This window comes from Muntiacus reevesi, chromosome 2 (assembly GCF_963930625.1).
Source record: "Muntiacus reevesi chromosome 2, mMunRee1.1, whole genome shotgun sequence".
Lineage (NCBI taxonomy): Eukaryota > Metazoa > Chordata > Mammalia > Artiodactyla > Cervidae > Muntiacus > Muntiacus reevesi.
In genome coordinates, this window is record NC_089250.1 from 266,164,183 (window position 1) to 266,177,809 (window position 13,627).

The 13,627-nt window shown below is 57.1% G+C and overlaps 1 protein-coding gene across 7 annotated transcripts in view; it reads right to left on the bottom strand.

Annotated features, from left to right (window-relative positions):
- Positions 1 to 3,440: 3,440 nt before the first annotated feature.
- ZC3H4 (zinc finger CCCH-type containing 4) overlaps positions 3,441 to 13,627 on the bottom strand; it is a 38,938-nt gene continuing 28,751 nt past the window's right edge. For 5 of the 7 annotated variants that reach the window (XM_065926375.1, XM_065926376.1, XM_065926379.1 and 2 more), the window contains 4 exons: positions 11,946 to 12,310; positions 11,477 to 11,820; positions 8,383 to 8,631; positions 3,441 to 7,273 (listed from right to left, as the gene is read on the bottom strand). In XM_065926375.1, coding sequence (XP_065782447.1) covers positions 5,754 to 7,273; positions 8,383 to 8,631; positions 11,477 to 11,820; positions 11,946 to 12,310 — 2,478 coding nt within the window. In that variant the 3' untranslated portion in view covers positions 3,441 to 5,753. The remainder of the gene's footprint in view (positions 7,274 to 8,382; positions 8,632 to 11,476; positions 11,821 to 11,945; positions 12,311 to 13,627) is intronic. The other 2 variants (XM_065926377.1, XM_065926381.1) reach the window with 2 other exon arrangements.

Consider the following 13,627-nt stretch of genomic DNA (forward strand, 5'->3'; position numbering starts at 1 on the left):
TGGTTAGATGGCATCACTGACTCGATGGATATGAGTTTGAGCAAGGTTCGGGAGTTGGTGATGGACAGGGAAGCCTGGTGTGCTGCAGTCCACGGGGTCGCAATGAGTCAGACATGACTGAGCAACTGAACTGAACTGACTGATGCCCTTGAAGTGAGGCTCGCTTCCGGACTTGCTTAGCTAAGGAAACAGCAGAACTGAAGTCCTTGACTGTGGGGAAGAAGCACTTAAGAGCTGGTGGGCTCTTCTCCACCTCCTTCACCATTGCCAAATTGTCCCAGGGGTGGTGCTTCAGCCAATGTGGGTCCCTGGGTGACTGTGACAAGCAGAGTCCCCTACTGACCCATGGATGAGCCACTGAGATCTGGGATTCATTACCCGGTGACTCAGCAGTAAAGAATCTGCCTGCAATGCAGGAGACCTGGGTTCGATCTCTGAGTTGGAAAGATCTCCTGGAGAAAGGAACAGCTACCCACTCCAGTACTTTTGCCTGGGAAGTCCCATGGGCAGAGGAGCCTGGGGGGGCTGCAGTCCATGGGGTTGCAAAAAGTTGGACACGACTGAGCAACTAAACAGCAACTTGAACATAAGCTCTTCTCTGCCCATATCTGGAACACAGCCTTCAAGGCTCTCCAAGACCTGCCAACCTCCCAAGCCCCAGGTGCCATCTTCCTTCTCTTTGCAGACTTCACTCCAGTCAATGGGTCATCCCTGTTAAGAGTCTGGTGCTGACCACAGGATCTGGTCCAGAGAAGGTCCACGCCCTAAACACTTGAATGATGCCTGTATCACCACTGCGGCTTCCAACTCCTGCACCGTCTTCCCCCTGCATGAGCCCCACAGGTGTCTGCACGTTCACCTTCCAAGTAGCCACGTGCTTAGCCAAGGATGCTGGATCTTTGACGTCTAAGAACCAGATGTGAGACCTCTATTGCCCTCTTGCTGTGGACCAAGGTAGGGAGGAGCACACAATCTGAGCCTGCCAAAGTGGCTGAGAGCAAGCCTGAGGGACTTCTGGGAAGCAGTTCCTTGCCCCCTGTTGCTCACTCGGTAAGTCGTGTCCAACTCTTTGCGACCCCATGAACTGCAGCACATCATGCTTCCCTCTCCTTCACCATCTCCTGGAGTTTGCTCAAAGTCATGTCCAGTGATTCTATGATGCCATCCAACTATCTCATCCTCTGTCACCCCCCTTGCCTCCTGCTCTCAACCCTTCCCAGCATCAGGGTCTTTTCCAATGAGTCAGCTCTTCAAATAAGGTGGCCAAAATATTGGAACTTCAGCTTCAGCATCAGTTTGTCCATTGAATAGGGTTGATTTCCTTTAGGATTGACTGGTTTGATTACCTTGCAGTCCAAGGGACACTCAAGAGTCTCCTTTAGCATCACAATTTGAAAGCATCAGTTCTTTGGCACACAGCCTTCTTTATGGTCCAACTCTCACAGCCATACATGACTACTGGAAAAACCATAGCTCTGACTAGATGGACCTTTGTCAGCAAAGTGATGACTCTGCTTTTTTAATACACCGTCTAGGTTGGTCATAGCTTTCCTTCCAAGGAGTGTCTTTTAATTTCATGGCTGCATTCACCATCTGCAGTGGTTTTGGAACCCAAGAAAATAACATCTGTCACTGTTTCCACTTTTCCCCCATCTACTAGCCATGAAGTGATGGGAGTGGATGCCATGATCTTTGTTTTTTGTTGAGTTTTAAGCCAGCTTTTCCACTTCTCCTTTCACCCTCATGGGAGGCTCTTTAGTTCCTTTGCTCTCTGCCATTAGAGTGGCAAAATCTGCCTTCTGAGGTCGTTCATACATCTGGAAATCTTGAGTCCAGCTTGTGTTTTATCCTGCCCTGCATTTCGTATGATGTGCTCTGCATGTAACTTAAATAAGCAAGGTGACAATCAGTACACATCTTTGTCATACTCCTTTCTCAATTTTGAACCTGGCTCATAGATACATGGGAAGGTTCTTTTCTGCTTCTTTGCTTGGCTGCATGAGGAGGTAAAGGCTGGAAGACCCTCTAGCCATCTTGCCATCACAAGGGGTGCTGCCGTCCCAGACCAGCAGTGTGGAAGAGAGGCTGAACCTGGGTGAATTCAGAGTTCACTTGGACTTTACCAAGCCTGGACCTGCCTTACCAACCCTCTTACGTGGGATGATGGGCTCCTGCCTGTTGAAGGTACCTGAGGGGGAGTCCTGAGTACCAGGTGAAATCAGCCATACTCGACGTGAATGAATTAGAAGCACTTCAAATATTGGACCCCAGATTTATTTATTTTTGGCTGTGCTGGTTCTTCATTGCTGTATGGGCTTTTCTCCATTTGCAGCGAGCAGGGACTCCTCTCTAGTTTCAGCGCATGGGCTTCTCATTGCAGTGGCCTTTCTCGTTGTGGAGCACAGGTTCTGGGGCTCTAGGGCACTTGGACTTCAGTAGTTGCAACTCCTGGGCTGTAGAGCACAGTCTTAATAATTTATGGTGCATGGGCTTAGCTACTCCTTGGCATGTGGGATTTTCCTGGATTGGGGATTGAACCGGTATCTCCTGGGTTGACAGGCAGAGTCTTTACCACTGAGCCACCAGGAAGCCCCCAAAAGTTTGATTTTAGCTGAGTAAGACTCATGTCACACTTCTGACTCCCAGAACTGTAAGGTATCAAGTTCCTGTTTTTTTGTTTTTTTTTCACCAAGTTTCTGATTTAAACCACTTGCCTTGTATAATTTATATGGCAGTCATGAAAAACAAAGAGAGGCCCATCAAAGCAGAGAAACCAAATTAAGTCCCGAGAAGACATGGCTACCCTCCAGGCCAAGTCCTGCTCCCGTCTCTCCCTAGCAAAGCATGGATTTCTCAGGGCAGACCCCAGGTTAGCGAGAGAGGAGTGTCTGAGTCTATTAAAGTCCACAGTTGTGGAGGCTGGAAGTCCAAGGTCAAGTGGCAGCTGATTCAGTGTTGGGCGAAGACCCTCTTGCCGGATGGCTGTCTTCACACCACACCTTCACACAATGGAAGGGGTGAGGATCCTCTGTGGCGTTTCCTTTAAAATGGCACTAATCCCTTTCACAAAGGCTTCGTCCTCCTGACCTCATCACCTCCCAAAGGCCCCACCTCCAAACCCTGTTGTCTTGGGCAAACAGGTTTTCACAGGGGAATTTTGAGGTGACACAAATGTTCAATCTACAGCAGTGAGGGCCCCCGTTTAAGCCAGCCCCAGGGTCCTGAGGTCATCCCTGGCCTCTTCTGTGATCCGCGTGGGTCAGCGGTGTCCGGAGCTGGAGCCGGGGGAAACAGAGTCTGTCTGGAGGTGCCATCCCCACAGCGTCACTGGGAACGCCACCCTGGGACTGACGGACCACTGAGGACAGACTCTGGTTTAAAGGCTGCGCCCCCCACCTCCTTGTCATTTCTGGGGCAAGGGGAGCTGGGGGCAGCACAGAGAGACAAGATCCGTAGATTAGTTGTTTTGTTTTTTTTTAAAATAACTGCATCCTTTAATGGCAGTAATACAATTATTGGATTAAGAGACCACAGGAGAAAGGACAGGTGGTGTTTCTGGAAGACAGATATGGAGTACAAAAAGGGGTGGAATAGAGTCATGCGACGATCATTGTAAAAATACAGTACGTTATATACATATTTGCACCGTCAACTTTCAACTCTGAAATAGTATTTACACTTTTGTTACAATCCTGGTTAGAGAACAATTTATTTTTTTTTCTTTAAAAGCTCGGCCTGATGGCAAATGAAAATTTTGGGTGAATTCATAGTCCCATGAGGTTCTTAGGCTGAATATTCCAAGAGGAGGGTTCCAGCTTCTATTTCATCCACAGATTACAGTTTTAAAAAAGTATTTCATTTTGCTTCTACAAAAGAAAATTCTCAAAGGAGGGAAAAAAAACCAAACAACCCAACACCCAACCACAGCCACACTGTGTATTCTTTCTTATATTACAAACACCAGGGGCTGCAGCCCTCTGCTTCGAGGCCAACACTGGTGGCTGAAGAAAAATCTCATTAATGATTGTTTAAAAAAAAAAAAAAGAAACAGAAAAAGACACAAAGACAAACCAAACCACCCTGATCATGGCGCACTGACCCTCTGGGGGTGCCTCCCCAGCCCTTGCTTCTGGCACCAAACTCTATATGACTATTCCTTTTCTGGGGGAGGGGGTGTGGGACCTTCTTTAACCTCCCACCCCAAGGAGGTGGGAGGGGTGACTCTCTGGCTGGCTGGGACACCAGACTTCCTCATCATTAGCAGGAAGAGTCAGGGCCCTTAAGCGAGGTTGCGGAGATGGCAGGATGCAGAGAGAGGCAGCAGACAGCGGGTGGGTGCGGACACACAAGCCGTGTCCAGCTCCCCTGAGGTCACAGCGTGGGCCTCTTGTGGGCTCTGTGGCCAGGACGGGAGCTCAGCCAGAGTCCTGGGGGTGGTGGGAGCCCAGGGCAGCCCTGTCGGCTCCCTTCCCGGCTCAGCCGGAGGGATGAGAGCAGGATGCAGGCTGTGGGGTCCTTGCCCCGCTCACAGCGGGGGTCGGGTCACCCTCCTGGCCCCTGGCCAGCTCCCCACCATGTCCTCAGGCCCCTTTCCTGGACGTGGCCATAAAGCCAACACTGCATGTGCCCTGAACCCACGCCCCCTTCGGCTTGGAAGAAAACCAAACACACCGAAACCACGGGCGCTAAAGGTATGCTGAGGGGGTGTGGCGAGAGGGCGACACGTTGCCGACCACCACCTGGGCTCCCCCTGTTGGGGGTGTGGTGGCATGGCCACGCCACGGATCCTTGAGCTGTCCTCAGAGGAGCTGGGGTCCAGGACAGAGCCCGGCACGCGGAGAGAAAGGCGTGGCCACGACAGGACAGGGGCTAATACTGACGGAAAGCACGTGGTCTGTGGGGCCACCGCCCCGCACCAGCCGACTCCAGGTCCATCTCTCACCCCGGAGTCTTCTGCCGCAGGCCGGAGGGTTGCGGGTTCACGGGTGAACTCTGGACGGAGGGGGGCAGGGGCGGGGGGACCCTGCAGGTGAATCCAGACGAGACAGCAGTGGGAAAGGACTTTGTTTCTTCTGGCCCAGGCAGCTTCCAAAGGCTCTTCATTTCTTTCTTGATACCTCCTCGCTTCCACTGGCCCCTGAAGTGGGTCATCATGGCCTGCACACTGCAGAGGAGACGCAGAAATGCCTAGACCTGCTTCCACGCAGGGCCTGCCCACCATCTCGGCTCCAGCTCTTCTTGCTCATGCAACACTTGGTGCCTTCTTGACGCCTGCTGCTCCCTTCGTCCTGGGGGGTGGGGTGGGGCGGGGTGGGGCAGGAGGAGGAGGAGGGGCCCAGCTTTGCCCAGAAAACCCACCAGACCCCCAGCCGCCAGACTGGGGCCCCAGCCTTTAAGGGAGTCCCTGAAAATCGGGCCCAGCCAGGCCAGGCAGAGTGCCAGCTGGGCTGAGGCCCAGGGGACTTGCCACTGTTCACATGCACGTGGGGGTTTTGTCGGCGGGCACCCAGCAGCCCCGCAGCACTGACGGGAAGTTAGCGATGGTTATGTACAATTCATGTGTTATACAGAAGATACTACTTAAAAAAAAAAAAAAGGGAGAGAGAGGAAAAAAGAAAACAGAATAGGAAGAAAGAAAAGAAAGAACACCCAAACCCCCTCCCCCCTCCCCCCAAGCCCCAACTCTGGTCGCTGCCCTTAAATATTGCCCTGGGAAGGGTGGGGTGCGGGGAGCGCTGGACTCCGGCTTAACACTACTGGCAGAAGGGGGAGGCGGTGGGGTCGAAGCCTTTAAACACATCTTTCAGGGACCCAGCGTCCTGCTCACCCTCTTGGGCTGGGCTGTTGCCAGCAAATGGGCTTCCGGAGCCCGTCTTAGGTGCCGGTTTCACGGTCCCGAAGAGGGTGGGCACGGGCAGGTTGTGCACGCCGGGCTGGGGTAGGCTGCCCTCTGCTGACGGGGCACCCACAGCGGCAGCGGGGGCTGCGGCGGCCTTGGGCCGGGGCCGATTGTAACTGTTGTATCTGTCCGTGGCCGTGGCCCCATCGGCCCCAGGCTTCCCGGACTCGGGCTGTTCCAGGGCAGACTTGCGGACAAACGGGGGCTCCTTGGCCTTGGCGGCAGCGGAGCTCCTGCCATTGCCCTCAGGGCCCTTGGGCTGGGCGCCCACGTCGGCGGCCGACTCTGCAGCTTTGCCCCCCGCGTTGGGAGTCCTGGGGTCGTAGAGGCTGATGCCGCTCAGCACGCTGCTCTGGCCGCCCCCGCCACCCTGGCCCAGGCCGCCGGCTGCCAGCACGCGGGGGTCGTAGGGGGCAGTGGCCGGCGGGGAGGACTCCCCGCTGGGGCTGGCGGCTGGAGAGGGGACCTCGGCGGGGCCGGGTTTGGCTGCCCGGGAAGAGGCAGTGGCGGAGTCTGTGGGTTTCTGCAGCCGGGGGTCGGTGGGTGTCTTCCGCACTCGGGGGTCACTGGGCTTGTCGCCGGAGCCAGGGGTGGCCAAGGGGCCGGTGACGTTGACAGTCTTGAGGATGCGAGAGAGGAGCTCAAAGTCAGGCAGGCTGGAGCCAGCCGCGCCGCCATCTGTGGAGTTGCCCGCACGCTGCCGGGGATTGGGGGGCCCTGAGGTGGCGGCGCGGTGCAGCCTGGGATCCAGCGCCGGCAGAGACTGCAGGGCGGCAGGCACGGGGGGCGCCACCTCCTGCTTGGGCAGGGGCAGTGGGATCAAGTCCTCGGGGCTCCAGAGCACAGTGCGGGCGAAGCTGGGCCGGCTCAGGGTCACGGCCTTCTTGATGTGGCTGAACTGCTGCAGCTGTGACCGCGGGTCCCGTAGCGGGTGCCCAGGGAGCGGCTCCAGGGGAATGTTGACGGCCTTCTCCCTAAGGGCCCGCTCCCCTTCCTCTTCTTCCGCCGGGGGTGGCCCAGACCCCTTGGAGCCCCCGGGACCGGCTGGGCTGGAATGCAAGCCGCCATCGGGCTTGGAGCTGGGTAGGGAGCGAGCCAGTCTCGGGTCAGAGGGTCCAGTGTCACCTGGGCCTGACCCGCTGGAAGCCTCAGCATGGCGGGAGAGCCTGGGGTCCCGGCTGAGGCGGGGGTCAGCCAGTCGGCCTCCCGTGGAGTGTCCCTTCTGGAGGCGGGGATCCCCCAGCCCACTGCTGCTCAGCTCCCCAACAGAAGCCTGGGGCCGGCTGGACGTCTGCTGCCTCAGCGTCTTCAGGATGGAGGTGACACTGCTCCCACCTTCATCCTCATCGCTTGAGTACCAGTTTCCAGTGTCACCTGCGAGCAAGCAGACAGCAGCAGGGAGATGGTGAGTGGTCACCACACCTGCCACCAGCCCTCTTGGATCCCCTGGTAGCCTGCTCCCCACCTCTTCTCTCTCAGAACCTCTACTTCTCTCTCTTAAAACACCCACTGCTCACCTTCCCCACCACCACAGAATGGCACGAAGAGCCAGGGAGTGCAGGCGGGCCAAGCACGGAGCCTGGCAGATCTCTGTCTATCGTGGATGGACCCTTCCCTGTGTACCGGCACCGAGCTAAGGGCTTTGCCTTATTTGCCACAACCACCCAGGATACAGCGCTATCACCATGCCCATTTGACAGATGAGAAAACAGAGGCACCGACACAGCGCCCCGAGGTCGGGGACAAAGCCAGGCCTAAGCTCAGGCTCTGAGCCCCAGGCTCCAGCGCTGCCTCCTCACCTTCTGGGCAGACTCAGACCCCCCCGCGGCAGGCTCGGCTCCGAGTACCTGTGAGCAGCGGCGGCTGCCTGGGCTCTCACTGAGCTTGGGCTCCCATACCCGTGCCTCCCAGACCCCTCACAGTGCTCCCGCACCCCAGGGCAGGCAGTCACCAGCTGGTAAGAGGCGGGGCCAGGTGGGCAGACGCAGAAGCTGGCCCATGTCCATACTCCTCGGCAGCTGCAGTCGGAGACCTCGGGGAGGGGACTGTCCCGTTCTCACTGTCCCACTTGCTCCCCAGCTCCTGGCTGCAGGCTCTAGATGCCTTCTCTGTCTGCCCCATTCCCCCCAGGGGGGATGCCATCAGGGCGCCACTCAGCACCACAAGACCCAGCAGCTAAGGCTGGGACTGTCACTGGTCTGTGTCAGAGATTAGCTTTCACCTCTGGGCTTCCCAAGGACACGGTCTGGGGAGCAGGGGCTGAGCGTCTCCCTCCAGCCTCCTCCGCGAGGGTGTGGTCTCCTCCAGGGACCAGCCCACTGCCCTCCACGGGACCAGGGTCTTGCCCTTCTCCGCAGGGGTCCTCCCGGCCACAGGCTCCTATCCAACGCAGACCCCGGACCTAGGCACACCCCACCACTCCCCGCAGGGCGGCCAGGGCCCGTGCCCATGGGGGGAGCCCTGCCCCGGGGGAGGACACGTGCCTTCCTCATTCTCCCGGTCCTGCTTGCTGCTCTCAGCCAGCCTCCTCGCTCTCTCCTCCTCCTGCTGCTTCTGCTGGATCCTCAGGTACAGGGCCCTCTGGGCCGAGGGCAGGAAGTCAGGGACACCGGCGCCTGGCTTCGGCCGGCCTGGGGGCCCTCCCTCAGAGAAGCTGTCTGGCTCCAGAGGGTGCTCGGGGAAGAGGTGCTCCCCAGGCTCCCCCGGCAGCTCTTCGTAGTGCCCGTAGTCCTCTGTGGCAGGGAAGAACCGAGCGTTCATGTCGGGAAGGGCTGTGCGGCACCAACTCCGACCCACCCGTGCCCTCAGCTGGTAAACCACCCCTGATGGCGATGGGTGACAATGCACAGCCTATGCCCTCCTACCCTTCCCGGGAGGGGCCCTAGCAGTAGGGGACGGAGCAGCCAAAAGGGGGAGGGGGTCCCAACTAGGATGCAGCCACTGAGAATGGGGTTCACGGTGATGTTTAGTGACATAGGCAAATGCTCATGAGGTGAGAACAGGACGGAACGGCGAACGAACATTTATAAAACGCAAAGAAAAAGCTTTGAAAAGACAGACAGAGAACAGGCCCTCTGGGAATGAGAGCAGGGAAAATGAGATTGGGGGAGGGAGTTGAGGCATCGTTCCCTTTTTTACTCCACACATTTCCCATCTGTTTTAAATACTTCTGATAAACATTAATCTTATCGTCTCTTTAAATAAATAACTAAAGAAAGAAAAACACTCAATCTCACAGTAAGCTCATAATATGAGTTCAATCACGGTAAACAAAGACCCATAAAGAAAAGAAGAAAATACACCAAAATGTTGCTATGGCTACAAGTCCACCCAGAGGCTCCTGGCGATTCCTTCTCCTTCCACAAATGTTTCTGGGCAGCTGCTACGTTTAAGGGGATGCGGAAGGTGGGGGTGTTTCTCTAGCACAGCATCTAGGAAGCACCAGGTGGAAGGGCTTGCCATCTCTCCTGAAAGGTGGGCAGCGTCCAGCACCAGCCGCCTCCCTTCGCAAATGCTAAGGATAGAGCCAAGGATGAGGGGAACAGCTTTGGGAGGTCTGTGACGAAGCGCCTAGAGGCTGTGTATGTGTGTTGGAGACAGAGTCCAATGAGCACTGCCCACAGGTCATTCTGCAATGATGAAATAGCCCCGGATCTGCACCTTGCGTGCAGTGACCCTACTGAGCAGCTGAAATGTGGCCAGCTCTACCAAGAAAGTGAGTCTGTAATTTAAACTAAAGTTCCAGGAGTCAAACGCTTAAATCTTTTTAGAAAGATAAACACTTTCTACATAATCGTATAAAGCAAAATGTGAAAAGCCACTTTCTTCCAAACTGAACTTCAGAACATGGGAACTTGGTGGGCCAGGCTGCTCTGGGCCACAGCCTCACTCAAACAACAGTCCCACCCAGGCCTCCCTGCATCTGATGGTTTTACAACGCTGAATATCATTAAAGGCAACTGAACAGCACTAAAAGGGTAGATTTCACAACATGGGCATTTGAGCCAATTACTCCAGAGATACCATCACCAGCTTCACAGACTTTTTGTTTCCCTACCTGGACCTTCACACATCTCACATCCATTGTTTAAAGGGGGAAGAGACCCCTTGGGCCAGGGTCACCTGCTTTTCTCATGTGAGAGCGTGTCACTGCCCTGGCGCCCTGCCCCACACACCTGTTTTTATGCCTCCGCACACTAGATGCCAGCGTAAGCTCTACCCCGACCTCCAGCCTGGTCAGATCCCCAACGCCCGCCGACGACTCCACATGGTGTTAAACGCGCACCTCGTGCTTTCTGCAGCTGAAGCACGATGCTGCCCTCCCTCCTCCCAGCCTGGCTCTGCAGCATATCCCGCCCCAGGGACGGCTGGACACCTGCCCAACGACTCTGCCCCCGACAGGCATCCCCACCCGACCCTGCCGCCTTGGCCCCTTGGCGCCTCCACACCCAACCCTGCTGGCTCTCAGTCACCCTGGAAGCCCCTCACCTCACCTCTGCCCAGGGTGACTCCAGAGCAGCCTGCAAGCTTCCCAGATTCCCTTCCAGCTGCTACAAGCACCCGTGGGCCCAGTGTTCCTCTGTTACCCTCATACTTCTACGAGCATCCACGGCCCCAGCGTTCCTCTGCTATCCCCATCCTTCTTCCGCTGAGCACACCTCACCATGGCCCATAGAGTCTCATGTGCTGGGGCTTCTCTCCCCTGTCCTCCTGTCCCAAGCCACAGGAACACCTGGGGATTCCACCAACAAGGTGACTTGGCTGGAACCTCTACCTGCTGCGGCTCCCCCCAAGCCAAGCCTTCCTCCCGCTTCACATCCCTCTCCCATTTGCTTCTCACATAGGCCTCAGACAGACGGTGATGCACCAGAGCATAGCTGCTCCCAGCCCACCTCCACCCGTCACCCCGGACACTGCCCCGCTTTCCTTCCATCAATGACGGATGCCAACATGAGCAGCACACTTACTGACATGTTTCCTATCTGTTTCTCTCCACTGAAACGCAGTTCAGGCCTGCTCTGACCCCAGGCCTGGAAGCACGCCTGGCCCCCTGGATACCTCGCATCCTCCTGAAGGCTACACACCGTCTCCTATGAAGCAGCCCTGTCATCCAAGCCCCCTGACCGCCAGACCTTTAGGTTTTTTACAACACGTGTTCTCATGTTAGTAAGAAAGGAAGGAAAGGAGAAAGGAAGATGGTCAGTGTGGGGATAGAACGAGCACAGTCACAAGGGAGCTCCAAGCCAAGAACCACCCAGAAGCAGGCCACTGGCGGAGGGCACCTCAGCCATGAAGTTCACACCGTTCGGCATCCACCCCCTAACTTCCCACACTCCCAGTCCACACACACCCAGAAAACTTACAAGAAACTAAATAAGTTTTAATGATGATGACACCCCGCCCAGACTCAACAGGCTGGTGAATTCTACATCACTGAAAATGTTCAGCCACTCATGGAACAGAGATGGAGTTGGATTTAAGTTTTCAAAGACTCAGACCAAAGAAGGAAACCCCAATCTTCTTGACTATATTCCACTGTGCAAGCCCCAGCCGGCGTCCACCCTGAGCCCCACATACCTGCATCCCCAATGAGTCCCGGCTCCATCTCCATGCCCTCCTGCTGCTGGTAGAAGTTTTCATAGAAGTTCTGGGCTGGCGGGATGGGGGGCATCATTCCAGAATGTGGGGAGTCTCCGGGACCATAGGGCATCATGGGCGGGCCGCCAGGGCCCATGGGCGGGCCAGGGTTCATGCCGGGGCCCATCGGCATATCGGGGTGCATGTCGGGGTGCATGTCCGGGTGCATATCCGGGTGCATATCAGGGTGCATGTCAGGATGCATTGGGCCCCCCATCGGCCCTGGGGGTCCCATGTTGGGCCCAGGACCCATTGGCCCAGGGGGTCCTCCGGGTCCAGGGAACCTGGAAGAAACAATGGTGCCTGTGAGAGGAGCTGCAGAGGAAGGAGGGAGCTACAGCCTGAGGAGGGCTCCAACCAGGCTCTAAAGGCTCCAGAGATGCCACATGGTGGCCAGCTGGGCACTCACCTCACGCCCAGCTTCTCAGCCAGTTGCCCCGTGGGCCGCACCACAATCTCGAACAAGGAGGGGATCTTCTTATTGTACATGTCCTGCTGCTGCTGCAGCTGCTGCGGGGACAGCGGCTCGTGCGCTGGCAGGGGCATCTGAGGGGGTCCAGGGGGCGGAGGCGGGGGTGGGGGTGGGGGCGGGGGGCCGCCCTGCATGGGCCGGCCATTTGGAGACGTGGGGGCCGGTGGGCCGGGTGGGCGGGGCGGGGTGGGCAGGAGGCCCACGCCGGGGGGTGGCTTGGGCAGGGGGTTGATGCCCTGTTTCTTCAGCTCCTCCACCTCCTTCTCATCCTCGGCGCCCGCCTCCGCATCGTCCGCCAGCATCTGCGGGCCAGAAGGACAAAGCCGTCAGAGCCACGACGGGGAGGGGCAGGTGGTAACGCACCCCTCCAGGGCTGAGACCTGAATTCTCCATGCAAAGTGCTTCAGTCCCCAGAGACCCTTACAGCGTAAGGCCACCGACCACAAAACCTCTCGGGAACAGAAATCATCGCCCCCGTACCACCTCTGCATCCACTCCCAGTGACCAGCTGACAGGGGAGCCATTCTTATTCTGCCGCAAAATATATGCAACATACCATGCACTATTTCACCATTTCCAGGTAGACAATTCAGAAACATTAAGTACATTCTCAAATGGTACAATCGCCAATTATCTAGTTTTGTCACCTCAGAGAAAACGCCACGCCCGTCAAGCAGTCACTCCCCACTCTCCCTTCGGAAGACGCCATGCCCACGGGGCGACCACTCCCCACGCCCACCAAGCGGCTACTCCCCCGGAAGACGCCACGCCCACCAAGAGGCCCTTCCCACAGAAGACGCCACGCCCACCAAGAGGCCACTCCCCACTCATAAGACGTCGCGCCCACCAAGAGGCCCTTCCCACAGAAGACGCCACACCTGTCATGTGGCCACTCCCCACTCTCCCCTCGGAAGACACCACGCCCACCAGGCGACCACTCCCCACGCCCACCAAGCGGCCACTCCCCCGGAAGACGCCACGCCCACCAAGAGGCCACTCCCCACTCAGAGGACGCCACGCCCACCAAGAGGCCCTTCCCACAGAAGACGCCACACCTGTCATGCGGCCACTCCCCACTCTCCCCTCGGAAGACACCACGCCCACCAGGCGACCACTTCCCACGCCCACCAAGCGGCCACTCCCCCGGAAGACGCCACGCCCATCGAGGCCACCCCCCCCCCCCACGCCATTGCTATCAAGCGGCTACTCCCCACTCAGAAGACGCCACGCCCACCAAGAGGCCACTCCCCCATGAAGTCAACGCGCCCATCAAGCGGCCACGCCTCACTTCCCCTCCCCCAACCCCTGGCAACCACCCACCTGTCTGTCTATGGAATTGCCTGTTCAGGACATTTCCTATAGACGAAGCCCTATAATGTGTGGTCTTTTGTGGCTGGCTGCTTCTACTGAGCATCGTGATGTTTTCCAGGTTCACCCACGGTGCAGCTGTGTCATCTATTTCACAGCTAATAGCTCATGGTTCTGTTTGGATTTTAAGCGCCTCATGGCACTTGCAATCAAACCGCCAGCACTTATGAGGACCCGCAGGGCCTGACAGCAGGGCTGGTGTCTGCGGAGGGCTTCGCGGTGCGTGGACTCCTCCAGCATATGCATTCAAC